We start from the raw sequence: 17269 nt of genomic DNA, 5'->3' as shown, positions 1-17269 counted from the left end.
ACCCTCGAGGGTCTATGCTTACACCCGTATCAAATGCGATGTGCGTGTCACTTGCACTTGAGCTGCAGTGAGCGACCTGACATGGAATACGAAAGGAGTGTTTGCGCATGTTCTGTGACCTCTGACCTCGACAGAGCACCTGATTTGCTGATACACGTGATATAACTCCTGACAGTGACACTCTGTTGGAAATCATGTTTACGGCTACTGTCCTCGACTAGTGCAGAGTAAGTATCTCATGGACTTTGAAATCGTCAGCAAATGGCCATTGCCAACTAATTCTACCACCCTTTTGCATTTCATGCCTGTTGTATAACACAGGCATTGAATTCGACTCAATGCAAGCAAACCGTCAGGTATGGTTTGCTTGCATTGAGTCTCAGTAAAATAAGAGTAGGCTTACCGCTAGCCGCTTAGATGGCCCCAAGTCGCTTGGCTTGGCTCGCCAGAGCAGTTACTGTCCGGCCCAACTTGTGGGGCAAGGCATTCACTCCACGATCTGAGCACCAGCCTACACCTAGCCTTTCAGTCTGCTGAGGTTCATTCCCTCAATTTATTCTGTTTTGATATTTATATGGCCACAGACTTGAAGCAAGTCTAGAGGGCACACAGTCCATGTAGCCGACAATGAGATGCAAATGATATGCGGTCAAGGTCTCCTCAACTAACTTTCAGCTGGTTCTTCACTTTCTACTATTTTTATATTATTTTTTACAAAGGCACAGACTTATTCTACCTGCAACTTAAAACTGATAGTGATTTTGTAGCTCATTCTTTACTATATTTAATAGTTTTTGGTAGCCGGTAACAGACACTTCGTGTTCGTGTCGGCTACATGGACGATCTGCCGTGTAGAGTGTAGCCACGGGAAGCTATTCCTCCTTGTTTATGTGTGTCTGTGTTTGTTTGTGTGTAAGTGTAAGTGTTTATGTTTGTTTATTTGTTATTTTTAATAAAATAGCGAAAAGCTGTTTTGTTTATATTTGTCAATATTATTGTTTATTCATTTATTTGTTTGTTTGTTTATTGGTTTATATGTATTTCCGATGGTTAGGGCATGGAGGTAGTAGTCTCTACTACCTCCATGGTTAGGGTTAGGATTAGGGTTATGCGTAAGTTAGGGTTAGGATTAGGGTTAGGCTTAAGTTAGTGTTAGACATATGTCACTTCCTCAATATTACCAGTCTGGTAATATGGAGGGAGTGACTTACGTCTAACCCTAACCCTAACCCTAACTTAAGCCTAACCCTAACCCTGTGTAGGTGTTGTTGGAGAGCTAGGTAGATTACGGTTATTATTATTAGCACATGCTCAAATACTGGCATAGATTGGTTTTATCAGATGACGTCTTACAAAGGTCTGCTTACACATCCTTTAGGTTAAATTCAGATTGGTCTAAAGTATATTGAACTCGAACAGTGGGAGTGATACATGGACTTCTATTTGCAATATCAATTCCACAGTTAACAATGTATATGATAGTTTATGTGAAATTTAAGAACAAACATTTGGCTGAAAAATACGCATAATGATACAGGGAAGTGCGGAATGCAGAAGAATAAGCTCTAAACTTACAATTTTGAAATTGAAAGTTACTTGTTAGATATAAAATCTTTTACCTTAGGAAGTGGCTAACAAAACTAAGAATTTCGGATCACAACCTTCAAATAGAATTGGGTAGAAGGTCAATTCCAAAAGTTCCTGCAAATGAAAGATTCTACAAATATTGTAAGTCTTTAGTTGAGGATGAATTTCACTTTGTAATAGAATGTCCAAAATACAGAACTTATTGAGATAGTCTATTTTCATCCACAAGTTTGTATAATCCTGGCTTTCTTGATTTGAATGACAGAGAAAAGTTCATGTATATCTTTACTCACAAAGATAAACTACCTCTTGCCAAATTTATTTCTTGTACTTTAGTTCCTCCCCCAGCAGCTTCATCCAGTGTTTGTTGAAGTCTGCATCTTTGAGTTTTGTAATTTTTGCCTTACCACACTCCTTGAGTGTGTTGTTGAGCAATAAAGTAAAGTAATTATCCATTAAATAGTATGACTGGATCCCTGAGAAGGTCTATGCTTTGTTTGAGTCTGTGATACCACTGGTATCATTGTTGGCAATGATTATAGTGACAAATTTACCCTTATTACATGTGTTTAATATGTTGGCAAGTTTACCACACACAGAGATTTGATTCAAATCTTATTTACAAAGTATCCTGAGTGTGTTGTTTTTTGTAGGTCCCCCACAATGAACAGATGAACCCTTATCTTTCAAGACAGTATCACTTCCCCATCTGCTAAGTCGGTGAAAAGCAGTATTGAGCCAAATCTATACTTATTTCACCTCCATGGCTTGGTATGTTACAGTAGTATATAAACATCATACTTACAGTATCTGTGTATTCAGGGACCTTCAAACATTGAAGTTATTGTTAAAATGCAACATATGAGACCTCATATATCTCACTGGTTTTAACCAACTTGATCTGATGGTGACATATGGACTTGGTAAGATAAGAGTTGATTGCATGTATCAAAACATGCATGCAGTTTTCTTGGTGAATGTAAGCTTTAAAGAGGCGGTTCTCAATCCCTGGTTCTCACAGTAGTACTTGTTGACATTGAGTATTAACATTCTGCTTGTCATTTGTTTTCTATCGAAATTTTTATCAAATTGGTCAATTTGCTTTCCGATAGAGCTGATAAATAACCCGCCCCTTTTAAGGGATAACTTGTGACCACGATATTCATAATTCGTTTCACACAGCTTTGTAAACAACCCTTCAAATAGTAGTTATTTCTGTGGTTGATACCATGCAGTATGGAGCTACAAGTGCTCATAGCAAGTATCTCCATATTAATAGTGCCAAGCATTAATGATCAATACATATTATGTATTAAAAGCTTTGATATATGTATATGATAAACAATGGAAACAATCTGTCTTTAAAATTGAATTTCTAAATCACAGTCAGATTGTTCCTTCATTCTACATCTTGTGGCAATGAAGACATTGTACTCTGAATACACTGTATCATACACTGGTTTCATGTTTAAATGAAATAGTCCATGCTATGGATGACTTTATTCAGACTTATGGATATTAAAATAAAGCTTAAATTTGCATATGTAAATTTGTGGGGACAGTTTGCCAATTTTTTGTCAAAAAGCTTTGCATGTCCATATCATTCACAATTTGTCTGTCAAATTTACATAAATTCTGATCAAAAGCAGGCACATTATGCGTCAACATAGAACAGATAGTCAAGTGGGACCTCATATATATCTATGGTGTTACTGCCATCTACCGGTATATGATAGCTTAGTTTTTCTCAAGGGTCTATGCTTAGAGCAGTAATTATTCTGCAGAGAGTACTGCACAGATATTTGTCAGTGTTTTTTTAGGGGTGGTACAATGATAAATTTTACTGGGGTATAATGCAATCTTATTAGGGGATAACAGAAATAGTACCAAGTTTCCAAAATCATTTATTTTATATCTCCCAAACTCTTAGCAAAACAGAATGTGTACAGAAATATCAAGTTCATTGTCCAAAGTTAAGGAAAATACAATGTCGTCATATGGTCATAGCTGTCTTTGACATCAGATGAATGTAATACACTTTTGGAATGGATTTTGAAATATTGATCTAGGGACAGGTGGGGTTTGAATTTAGAAAGTCTAGACCACACAAAAAACTAGAATTAGCAGATATGGATTTGGCTACATAAATGAAGTATGGTGTAGTACTTGAAAGACTTGTTTTCTTTCCATTGCCACTGTGGTAACATCTCAGAAAAGTCTTTTGATTCTTTCCTCAGCAGTAACATGACAACCAAAAGAACCAGTGTTGGTATTGACCTAGGGATAAGTAAGTCATGTGTCAGTGTTTCCAGAATGGCAAGATTGAAACAATCGCCAACGTATGGGGTAAACCAACAACTGCAAGCTATGTAGCATTTACTGATAATGGATGTGTTATTGGTGATCCAGCTAGAGATCAAATGAATGGAAGTCAACAGAACTCTCTATCAGTGAGTATGACTGCAACTACATTGGCAAAGTCAGGTACCATGAATGCCAGTACATTCCATATGAATAAAATCATGATTGTGATCAGGTGATGTTAAACTCCAAGAGAAAGATTAAATTTTCTGAGAATCCTCTGATGACAGTTTTGAGAAGACTAATATCTAAAGTTCAATGAAGGGCATATGTATAAAAAAATAGAAAAAAAGAGAATCAAACAAAGTACTGAACTTGCCTGCTACATCAACTTCGTTGAGAATAGCCATGATGGCCAATATCAATCATGAATTTGGTTCATGTGTAAAACATACCGGTACATGTTCAATAATAAGTTTAATTGTCAAGTTCATATATCCCAAGCTTTACTTTAATGTGTTCATTATTTGCATGTGAGACTTGAACAAGGTGAATGCAGAGTTAATTAGATTATGAGATGACTAGTGAAAAAAGTCATTTGTTTATAAATGTCTTCTTTTTAGATATTAAGCATCTCATAGGTGGTAATATCGGAAAATCAGTGGAACAAAATCTGTTACCATACAAGATAGTAGAAGATGATGCGGGAATGAAGATACAAATTGAACAAAAATCAGTTGCAAGGACAATTCATCCAGAAGAAATATTAGCCCTGACATTGGGACAGCTCAAAGAAACTGCTGAATTACATCTTCATAAGGTAAAGAATTATATCTTACAGTACATTTACCAATGATTTTGACGATGAGATACAGCTGGATATTGATACACTACCTAATTAGGTTTGTCAGTTTGCTCGCGAATTTACCCTTTTAGTGGTCAACTTTACAACTTTGCGCCAACATCAGACAGACTAAAACAGCAGGTGACGCAGCAAGATGTCTGTAAACTAATTTACTATGTAGTATGTTTATACAATGACTTCATAAAAATATCACAAGATATCAAGCAGTACAACAGCAAGATACTGCAAATAGGATTTGTTTACAAGACTGGTGTTTCACAGTAAATGATCAGATGTTACTTCATGTAAATTCTGAATTTCTTAATACTTTACTGCCGCTTTTAAGTTTTGTTGTGATGTTTACCAAAACTGTGGTTTGACGAATTGTAATCAGAGCTGCTTTTTTCCATCTTTGTGATATTCACAAAAAATGATATTCAAACTAATTCCCAAAATATTTTTTGTTAGAAAATTTCAGAGTCGCCATTCTAATGTCACTTTTAATTTTTTAATGGTGACATACAACAAACAGTGGTTTATAAAATTTATCAGTACTGATTTTCCTCATCTTGGATTTTACAGAAAAAGTATACTAATTCAAAGTCCTGTCTGTATCATAATTCATAATTCATTCACAAAAACAGTAATTTATTTTAAAATATGAATAAGTACACTTTTTAGCTACTATAGACTATAGTCTATAGAAGCTATTGGGATGGGTATCCGTCCGGCGTCCGTCGTCAGTCTGTATGTATGTATGTATGTATGTATGTATGTATGTATGTATGTATGTATGTATGTATGTATGTATGTATGTATGTCCGTTTGTGAGGCGTCCGTCCACTCAAATATCTTGAGAACCGCAGTACTTACTGATTTGATATTTGTTGTGTAGATGAAAAATGTGATTTTGAGAAACTGTTTTTTTGATTTTTTGATATTGTTGAAAATAGGCAAATTAATGCCAAAAAAGGTGTTTTTTGTAAAAATCTTCTTCTTCATAACACTAGTCAGACATCTTTGTTATTTGGTATATAGGTCCCTAGGGATAACCCAACTTAGATTTGTTCAAATTGTGATGAAATATGCAAATGTGTATTTTTAAGGAATTTTTGTGTTATTTTTGGTCAAAGTTTGACTTACATTGTATGTAATTCTTGTACTGTACAAACCCTATCAATTCACCTAGAAAAAAATAATTAATATGATTTTAAATAATTGAATTAATTAGGAAATCATCAAAGCCAAAATAATTTTAGTGTGGAATTATCAGAAAGTTCAACTTTTTTTGACAGTTCATAGTGAATTGAGGATTAAAACATGTAAAGGCAACTTTCTTGAATCCCAACTTTGATATATTATGAACCACCATTTATGTTATCTAAAAAAATTGCTCATAATAGTTTGTCATGATAGGGTGGTCAAATAAATAGAGATAGAGAAAGTTCTAATTTCCATTTATGGTTGACTTGGTAAGGATAAAATAAGATTACTTTTTGAGGAAAAAAATAGAGTGGTCAATTAAAAGAGTGGTCAAAGTGATAGGGTTTTTATGGTAAAGCTGGGCTGTAAGATTCCTCATGTGCTATTTATAGCAATTATGCAATCTGTGTAAACAGTGCAATGAAAGTGTAACATGATTCCTTATAATGCTTTTGATGACCTTGAACTTCTTAAGTTTCAAACATTTGTCTTCAGTGTGCTTTCTCTGAGTACGTACAGTCTCAACTTATTCAACAGAACTTACTTTATAACCAGACAGATATACTGTTATTTTATGACGTAAATCTTGATTTAAGCAAGTCTTGTTTACTTTAATTAGAATGTAATTAACTCTCGTTTATTTGCTATTATAGACTAATATAGTCTGATGAAATATGCAAATCTGTATTCTTACGGAATTTTTTTCCATTTTTGGTCAGGCTATCCTGAAATGAGCTATCAAAGATATCCCTTCTTCATCAATACATGTGTCACAAAAGGTTATTCTCTACATAACACAGCAGAGCTCTGTCAACTGTTGAGTCGCTTGTTTTTTCAAAACCGCTGGTCAGACAACTTTAATATTTGGTTTACATGTCCCTAGGATGACCTTAGTGAGATAATTTCATACAGTCAGGAAATACTTAATTTTGTATCCATGTCTATAGTAGCTTCAGGGACTTTGGCCCTATGTTTTCTGTAGTCATTGAAAATAGAAATGTTCATGTTGCAGCAGACAGCCCTCTCATAGTCTTGTCCCTGTCAGTACATTTTGGTCTATGACAATGTAAATAGTATGTTTTCAGCAGTTGTAAAAGTGCACATAAGGGCATCAAAATTGGTTATTACTATTATGATGGTAAATCGGTGTACTCACACTATATTTTGAACAGGAAGTAAACACCGCTGTAATCAGTGTTCCTGCAAGCTACAATTATAATCAGAGACAGAGTGTTAAAGATGCAGGGACCATAGCTGGCTTCAACAATGTGTTTACTATCATAGCATCCACTGCTGCTAGTTTAGCCTATGGATTCACACGGAGGGTAAGATTAGATACTTACATTGTTATCGATTTCACAATTTAAAGGCCTTTGTTGGCGCCAGATTGTCACGGAGAAAATTTACTTACTGGATTACAATTTCAACTGCAAACAAAACGCTATCACACTTCCATAATCCTCTTACAAACTAGAACAAAGACAAACCCAGGGATAGCCAAAAGTGCCTGTAAGAAATTAGTGTGAGCCAAAAGCGGATATCATGTCATGTATTTGACCTATCAGTGGATAGCCAATTTTGTAATTGTCCAATCAGTGGTGAATGCATAATTAATAGCTTTGAATAGGTATTAAGTGTTGATTAGTTAATTGATAGCTTCCATTGGGTAAGAGTGTAGACACCTTTTTAACAGGTATGGACTTGTCAAATCAATTACTGTTCTGTAATTTGCCAGTAAGTTTAATCAGTTTGTCATGTCAATTGAAAATCTGTCATTACACTCTGTAGCAAATCATTGAATAGTGTTATGTCAATTATTGATGTGGTTCACCAGCAGTATACCAGCCATCTTGGAAGAATATTTCTGGTATCAAAGAAAATTTTATGATCATCTTTGAGTACATTTGAACATTAATTATCAAAAATTATCATGATTTTGCCAATATTCAGCTGTTTGTCGATTCGGTGAAGTCAACAAGCTGGTTTTATGGCAGGCATATGTTATAATTGTAAAAGTATTCTTCAAGAATTCTAAAATTTCAAAGATTGATGTGATAATAGGTCTCAAAGATATACTAAAGCTGTTAATGTGTAAGTAACCTCAAGTAGGAATTGATATTGTCCTAGTATGAAATGTTGTCGTGTTTTTTTTTGTGAGTATAAAATGGTGAAATTTAAAATAATAAATAAAAAAAATTTGTATACTGTTACTGGTATTTGATTATTTTTGTATTCTTATAGACTGAGTGTAAATTGAATATTCAAAATAAATTCAAAATTCATGATCATTTTTACTTTTTTCAGCACACAGTGTTTTATTTCATAGTGTCACAAGAGAATTTGGTTTAATTATTTTTTGCATTTATGCTAAAACTGCCCAGACTTTGTTTAAACTTTCAAATAAGCCACGTCAGTGCACTGATGTCAACTTGCATTGAAGTATGGAGGTAGTCTTCTTACCTCCATGGAGGTAGTCTTCCTACCTCCATGATTGAAGTAAGCATTTTGATTTCCTTTGATTTCATACTAGGAGGAACGAGAGCGTAATATTTTGATGATTGATCTTGGTGGTGGCAGTTTGAATGTCTCCATTGTCAATGTTGATGATGGCATCTTTGAAGTCAAGTCAGTGTCAGGTGATGTCCATCTTGGAGGGGAAGATTTTATCAACAACCTGGTCAGCCATTTTGTTCAGGAATTTGAAGAAAAACATGGCAAAAGCATACGCAATGATCTGCTTGCAGTGACAAGACTCAGACCAGCTTGTGAAAGTGCCATGTGTAAATTGTCATCTGCAAGTGCAACCATGGCAAGGTGATTACTTAGTATATAGGACGTCACATTCTTCACGTTTTTCTTAAATATGTGTGTATGTGTGTGTTGGTATGTGTTGGCATGTAAGGCACTGCATTGTTGCAGTTAGCTTTAGCTAAATATCCACCTGACATTTGTTTTGATTTCTGTTTTTAGAATTTTTGTTAGTGTGAGTTTTGGATGCTGATAAAACAAGTATAAAAAGTAGCAATAACCTCGTACATATTTGTGAGAATTTACATCAGTGAATGAATGAATGAAAGATTTGAAAGGCAGTGCTAATGAATTTTTTATTTATACTATCTCATTACTAGAATTAACATTCCCACTGCATTCCTCTTTCATTTTTTTCCAGTGTAGAGATCAACAGTCTAACAGAAGATATTAATTTCTGCTCCTCGGTAACCAGAGATCTGTTTGAAGAACTGAATGCCAAGTTATTCCAGAGAATTCTCAATGTCGTCAAGAAGGCAATGCACAATGCCAAGGTCACTCAATCAAAGTTAGATGAGATTGTCGTAATTGGTGGTGCATCTCACATTCCTAAAGTCCAGACAATGTTTAAAGAATACTTTGATGAAACTAATGTGAAAATGAATGTGAATCCTTACCAAGCAGTGGCATGTGGTGCAGGTTTGTTGAGGTTTCTTTTATTTGAATTCTAAAGCTGGCCTGTATTCCATTATCCTTGATAAGCTGTTATTAATTTATAACCAGTGCAGTGCTCTGTTTCTTATAGGGTTTCAAGGTACACAAACTTATGGTTAGTTGATTTACATGTATCACAGATATCTGTCTTGTACTGATATACCAGGATATTGTTTCAGTATAGCATGTCAATCTGACAGAGCACTGCATTTACGTTATTGCTAAAGTCTGGATACATGGTTGTGTTGGCCAATCATTAATATGACTGTTTTGATGTACCTTTGGTCTACAAACTCACATTAATATAGCGTAATCTACACTGGTCAATCACTTTTATTAGAAACATTTGATAAATAATAAATAATGATTTCTACCACTCATTCCTCCAAAACTAATGTTACTGTATAGAATATTAACTAGAGTTATACATTTGATATACAGCCTTTTCTTTACACACTGTGTTTTCTACACAGCAATACAAGCAGCCATATTATGCAATGATAAATCTGACAGCTTACAAGACATTCTACTTGTGGATGCTACTCCAATGACCCTTGGTATTGAGGCAGTTCATGGTGTGATGGCGCCGATCATAAAACGAAATACGAATATTCCAATCAAAAAGTGTCAGAAGTTTACAACATTTGTTGAAAACCCAGCAGTTCTTGTTCCAGATTGTCAGGCAGAGTTGATTCAGAAACAACGCCAGGAATACGAACACAACTGCCATGCTCATGATACATCCAAGGCACCATTGTCTCGAAAACCACTCAACATACAGATCAAAATCTATGAAGGAGACAATGTGCAGACTTCAGATAATGTAAGTATTCTGAGATTGTAATTTTCCAACAGGAATTTTGAGAGAAAATTAAAAGCTCTGGCTAAGAACCTTCATGAATTGAATTTTATTGAAGTATATTACCAATGGTTATGTAACTTGTCATTACATTATTATTCGTGATTTCATTCTAAATTAGTCCCCTACAATGCAAATTTTTTCGAAGAACATACTAGGTTTAAATACATGTAATGTACACTCCTATAGAGCTGAATATTGTTTAGTATTCCAAAGTTAAATTTTGGACCACAAAATTGGACTCAGAGTTTATGTGTATGATGATGAGGGGTCTCTTTACATCTTCAAGCAACTTGTAGGATTCTTTTTGAAAAGTATCTACAAAGTGATTTTCATTGAAAGTTTCCACCAACATATGAAAGCAATACTGATGTAGAACACAGTGAGAAAATTGAGATGATGAGACATTGCCCCTCATAAACTTAAAGACAATACTAAATGAACTGAGTAGTATGGATTATTCCATTCATCTGAGAAATGAAATTATACTGGTATTTTATATGACAATTTCAGAATCTCCTTTGTAAGTTTACATTACCCAATCTTCCAATGCTCCAAGTGGTGTACCAAAGATTGCTGTGACCTTTGACATACCAGCCAGTGATAGTGTTCTCCATGTGTCTGCGTTCATGAAAATTCAAGTACTAGCAATACAGTTACAGTTGGCAATTGTAGTAGTAAGTTGTGCTTTGTCTTGTTATTCAAAAAAGCTAGACATTTACCATGCCATATATTCATTAGTCTCCATGTCTCCATAGCTCAGATTATGAAAGTGCAGTCTTCATGATTTAAAATTCATTAGGACATCAAATCCATCATATGCAATCCACACATATTTACAAATCAAATATGCTGTTGATAGTAAAGTAACAAGTATAACAGAACTTCCAAAAAAGGCAATGTTATTTTAAGTACATTACAGCAAGTTATAAATGTTAGGCATTGCAGTCACATTTCACGTTGTTTTTAATGAACACAAAATATTATTTCAGAACATAATTTGTCATCCTGTTGTTACATGAGGAAACCTTATATTGCCTCAGCATAGCTCTTTGAGACAACATTGTACTGTGTCTTCAAAATGTCTGAATGCTTCAAACATTTAATTTCTTCAAGTAAAGATAAATGTATAAATGATTTAGTATATTTTAAAGGTATTTCATATACATCACAGAATTATTTTTCATTGTCGGCAAAATTCGTAATGCCACAATAATATAAAAACGTATGCAATTCAGCCCACATTGATACCAGTGTACAAGTCACAAGTGTGAAATCTGTCGTAGATTTTCATGATTCTCTAAATACACATACTTCCACATAGCTTTCACTTTTGAAAACATTCCGTTGTTTTTGTGTTATGCATTCCCTAGGGTATGTTGAGACAATAAAAGTTTTGTACAAGATTTAGATTTAATAGTAATTTTTTGAAAGTATTAATCTCAGATCCTCTTTTTTCATTCAGAATTTTCAGTGGAAGAAATAAAAACTATGAGGCAACAAATAAACCAGTATCTAAAAGAGAGTGACCAAGAGACATCAAGAATTTTGTCCAGACATAAATTACAGAGGACTATTGATAATGTAAAGAACCCTGGCAACAAAGAATTGATGGAGAAACTTATTGTACAAAAGGTCATGCTACAACACTGGTTGGATACACATCAGGTAGGTACTTACAGCCAACTCAAGGCAAATGAATTTCTCTCTGATATCAATCTAAGAGTTAATGAAACTCATTGCAACTGCAAGTTTCACTTGCTTGTTGTGTTCTTGCTTCAGAATATCTGGAGCAGATTTGCTTGAATGAGTGCTCTATGACAAGCTGTAGTATTCATACATTGCCAGACCAATGTGTAGATATGCAGACCACGTCGGACCATGTCGGACCAATGTTCCCACATGTGGTATTCAACATAGCCAGATCAATGTGCACACAGAACGTATTTGACATAGTCATACCAATGTGTATGCATGTTTTAGTCAACATAGCCAGACCAATGTGAACACATGATATTCAACATAACCAGACCAATATGAACACTTATTAGGTGCCTCGTATATCGAACGTCGCGCGCTCCATAAGATTCAATGCTAACTCGTCGATGACGTCGCACGGCGCATTGTCATCATTTGACTGAAAGTGAACCGGAACTATTTTCAACTTGACAACGTTTTGATATAGAAATGTCCAAATTTCATGTTTTGCACAGGAAATCCGGTTTTGGAAAATTTTGCAGAAAAAAATTGATAAACCGCATAACAGTAGTTTAAATACATCATTGCGCCATTCGATGATGAAAATCGTTCCATTTCTAACGGATTTTCTTCTAAGATGGAAATAAAGCATTGGATTATCATTTGCCAATAAATCAAAATATTTTAAGTGAAAACTGTGAAAGAGAGGCATGTAATAAAAATATTATAGCCCAAACATAGGACTATATACCCTCGGGGCAGGAGACCATTTGCCCTCCTTACGTCGGGCAAATGGTCACCTGCCCTCGGGCACACAGTCTCATGTTTGGGCCATAATTAAATAATAACACACGCAAGCAAGGGCAAGATCACGTTTTGTTGCCCGCCCAAGGGATGGTGCTCATGACGGTAATATTGATGATGCCGGAGCCGAAGGCGAGGGTATCATCAATATTACCGTCATGAGCACCAGCCCGAGGGCAGGCAACAAATTGTGATCTTGCCCGTGCTAGCGTGTGTTATTAATTTTATTACACCGAACAAACACTTGTTTTCGAAAATTTGCTCAGAATACAGTCAAGTGTCGATCGAGACTCGCCAAAGTGAACGTTCTATTTGTTGCTCGATCGCAATGCTACATGAAGTTGAATTAACGTCTAAGAACAAACACAGTGTTGTTCAAGCTTTTCTCGTTTAATGTACTGAACTCCAGCGTGTACTTCAGGTCGAGCTAATTTCTTGTGCCTTTCAAAAGCCATTGCTTTACAGAAAATACCAAGCAAATTTACGCGACGATGTGGTACGCGCAGAAAGTATACGCGCGGTATTCCAGAATGTTGTAGCGGGCTATATCACTGCACGCGACAGGGCTATATCAGCACACGCGACAGGGCTATATCACCTTAGCCGTGTTCTATCACTTTTTGTTCTATATCACGTGAGTGAGGCTCAGCCAATCACAGTACCTGAATAATACGTGAGGTGTAATAATATATAATCTGGTATTCAACATAATCAGATCAGTGTGAACACTTGTAGAAAAAAATAAAGGATACACTTTGAGCTTTACCTGAACATGCAAATCATACTGCTTTTTATCATTGTGATTGGTAACATTCCCTGTTCTTAATCTTTTCTTTAAAATTGAAGTGAAAACAGAATGGTATGTTCTTGACATTTGCTCTGCATGCTCCATTTCCACAACCACTAAAAACAGTGTTCATTGAAATCATAGCAGAATCATGCAATCAGACTGATGTTTTCATCAGCTACAAAGGTTGAAAATTGAGATGTGCTTGTCTGTTGATAATTCAAATCATAATCCATCGTTATAATTACAATTGACAATAGACTTATATTATTTGATTTTCATACAGACTGCCAAGAAAGAAGAATTTGAAAGTCAACAGAAAGAGTTTGAGGAATTTTGCAAGTCCTTGACCTTAGGAAGTTGAGTACAAGGTAAAGCAAGTGGACAGATATAATTTATACTACGACTGAGTATTGCTGTGAGATTACTGTATTGGGAAATCATAGCAATTGAGACTGTGTCAAAAACAGAACCTTCACAGGATGCAACTAACAGTTCTATGGATATAGAGAAGCTCACAGAATGACACCAGATAAGCAACTTCCACGCGGTTGTATCTGTAATGGAATACCATTCTTCAATATCCTTGTGTTCCCTTCCTTAATTTCATAAAACCGTAATGACATATCTCAGTATATTGATGATTTTCCAGGATATATTTATGTACTGATGAAGATGAAACTCAGAATGTGACATCTTTGTCATGTGTGTGTGTGCAATAGTTTGCTTGTGTTACTTCCGGTAATGACAGCAGTGAAACAAAGGAATGAATTTGTTTCTGATTGTTTACACTTGCTTATTTACACAAATACACCACAATTATAGACGTTTGGTAGCAGATACGAGACATAGGCACACTTATTTGTAAAGAGTACATGAGACTTAATCCTGTAATATTCAAAATGCAGGTGACAAATTTGTTTTTCCCTCAAAGTATACACTAGTAAGAATTATATTCAGCAGAGAAATATTTTGATCTCTTTGCTAAGACGAAAAAGACACAACCAGAAAAGTTACTGTACTCTAATATCGTTTGTGGAACAACGTCTTTGTTGTCTTAGTTTGTCACAATTGATAACTTTTCAGATATTATAATATGGCTTGTCTGCATCCAGTCATCCTATTGGCTATCAAAGCCAGGATTTATATCCTTAACTAAGACAGTGACCCATAAACAGTGACCTATAAACAAAAAGTGATAATCAAGGCACACAGCTGGCTGTGACACTTTGGAAATTGTTGTCTGCACCGCATGTGTAAACTCCTGCCAATTTTGAAATTCCAAGAGATAAACAGTCACAGCCCTGGTTCAATTTTGACGATTTTTTTACATTTGAACAGCTTGATGAACCTTATCAGAGCTTCCGTTAATGCAAAATCCTGCGTATTTGACACATAATTTCTCTGAAGTACGCAAACTAAATTAACACCTGTGTAATCCGATACAAAAAACAGTTTCCGTAACGAAGACATGAGCACATGAGGTTTCCCTCCAATGCGTAGTTTATCCATGACTAACAATAAAATGTTTGCTGACAAAAAATGTGCATGATTTTGAAATGTTTTGTCCTACATCTTGTCAATCACGTCGTGTAAATTGTTTCCTTCAAGCCTGTACCAATACAGATGTAACGCGTTCAATAAAGTTCATCGTTATTTCAAAAGAAATGTTCTTTTTTCCATTGCTTCTGATTCGTACTTGTAAACCCTGAAGATCTCCACGTCAATATCAACAATTTAAGCTAATGCCACACGGACTTAGAAATAATAGTTTAATGGCAGTCTGCATGCTTCTTTACGAATATTGTGAACTTTTTCCGTATATTGCAGTTGGCCATACTTGCAGTCTCATCTGTCCCATGTGAAAGTGGGCTCAGTTCCCAAAACAGGATCAAAACATCAAAATGTAGTTGTCTGCGTGAAGATGTCATAAATAATCTGATGGTGATATCCATGGAAGGCCCAAGACATGGCGAATTTGACTTCAGAGCAACAATGATAGAGTTCAGGTAGCAAAGATATCGTTGGAAGTGGTAGACAGAAAAAGTAACGAATTGAATACCGTTGACAGAGAATAGAACAGAACAGTATTAACGATTGTAAAACTCATCAAAGAAAAAACATTGTCACTGCTAATATTTATTGAACACTTTATTCATTGACTTTTGAACCGGTTTTCGATATCACGTATTCAGCTATTTTATAGGTACTTACATGTAGTTGTCAATGTACAAATTTTTGAGATATTTTACGCAAATAAAAAACCATTTGCGTACAGCCTTACACAGGTTTGGAAATCCTAACGATAACTCTCCCTTATGATAAAGAGCAGCAAAATAGTAATAGAATAACAACTGTGTTATTGCCTAGGTGAGCGGTACATGTATTTGCATTGGCACTCCTGACTCTTTGACATGTTTTCATAATGTGAAGCCCTAGAACTTGCATACGTATCCCTCTCCCAACACTAAACTTAACCCTTTCACCACCATGGTTTGTCCCAAATCCATTGTTTTCTATGGTAAAGTTGGACCTGTACACAGGGAACTGGGGTGAAAGGGTTAAAGTAAGAGTTTCATCAAACTTTAGCACATTTCATATTATAATAAGTTTTATAAATGGTGTGCTATGGTATTGGTAGCAGATATAAGACATGAGCATACTTAGTGTAAATAAACACTGTCTTCACTTTAAAGGCCCAATGGCTATCTTTTAGCACTATTTTTGTGGTTTTACTTCCCAACTAAAACAAGTTCATGGGAATGTACTCATTGTTGGGTGTTTATACAAGTATAATAAACTGTTCACTGGGACTGCATGTGCAATTTCAAGCAAGATAAAGAATAAACGTTTGCCCAAATGTAAAATGGCACCCTCATGCAAATAAAGCAAAAACACTCTACGTCGTGCATATATACTTTGGAATCTTCACAGAAACAACAGAGTAGTACAATATAATGAATAGTGCTGAATGTTTTCTACTGGGACATCATATGCTTTGTTTTCTTTGTAATATTACCAGATTTTAAAATGGCAGGAAATCAAAATAACGGTTAAAATTTAAATTTACCTGTCCAATTTTTCAGTAGTAAAAGACTATATCCTTTAAATTTGTAGAAGTTAAAGAAAACCAAAGAGAAGGCCTTTTTCAGGTTAACAAATTTCAAGAGTTACAGTTACAGGGGCTTTAATCATTATTAGGTAACAAATATGCAAGTGTTCCCCCAAGAAGTCTTACATCCACCAGCCAATACCCTTATTTGCTATTTATCACCTCTCATTCCAGCATTGAAAAGAAATTACTTCAACATGAAACACAATTGTCCATCCATTGAGAAACTTTACAACTTCACAATGGAGATTGTTGTAATAATCATTGTAAACTTTACATATAGCAACAAATGTAGCCATCTGATTAGCGAAAGCTTGTAGCTGACGTAAACAATGCAGACACTTCAGAAGACTGTTTGTCTAATGATTTCAGATGTGGAAGTATTTACACAGGTGACTCTTACTAAATCACTGTGTCTAAATAAAGTTATGATATGAAAATTATGATATTGCAGCAAGTAATTTCAATTAAGTGAATATCAGAAGTAGAAATAGAGGTATGTATTCCCTGACAACAAGAATGCTGATAATCTCAGAAAAAATATGAACAGAAAGATGATGTACCAAATAAATAAAATCCTGATGATCTACTAAAGTATGTTATCTCCATTTA

The 17269-nt window shown here is 35.1% G+C and overlaps 1 protein-coding gene across 2 annotated transcripts; it reads left to right on the top strand.

Annotated features, from left to right (window-relative positions):
- Positions 1–112: 112 nt before the first annotated feature.
- LOC139117520 (heat shock cognate 71 kDa protein-like) lies at positions 113–17100 on the top strand. 2 transcript variants are annotated; one of them, XM_070680718.1, is made up of 11 exons: positions 113–227; positions 3825–4037; positions 4512–4708; positions 7108–7260; positions 8466–8749; positions 9105–9382; positions 9871–10220; positions 10770–10933; positions 11722–11924; positions 13832–13916; positions 15376–17100. In XM_070680718.1, the coding sequence occupies exons 3-8, from the start codon at positions 4598–4600 to the stop codon at positions 10836–10838; spliced, it is 1245 nt and encodes a 414-aa protein (XP_070536819.1). In that variant the 5' UTR covers positions 113–227; positions 3825–4037; positions 4512–4597; the 3' UTR covers positions 10839–10933; positions 11722–11924; positions 13832–13916; positions 15376–17100. The 2 variants fall into 2 exon arrangements, with proteins under 2 accessions (XP_070536819.1, XP_070536818.1); XM_070680717.1 differs by lacking the exon at positions 15376–17100 and adding an exon at positions 2241–2358 and having other exon boundaries at positions 136–227; positions 13832–15274.
- Positions 17101–17269: the final 169 nt, after the last annotated feature.

This window comes from Ptychodera flava, chromosome 18 (assembly GCF_041260155.1).
Source record: "Ptychodera flava strain L36383 chromosome 18, AS_Pfla_20210202, whole genome shotgun sequence".
Lineage (NCBI taxonomy): Eukaryota > Metazoa > Hemichordata > Enteropneusta > Ptychoderidae > Ptychodera > Ptychodera flava.
Note: the sequence above shows the minus strand (reverse complement) of the source record. Positions and strands in the feature narration are given on the sequence as shown.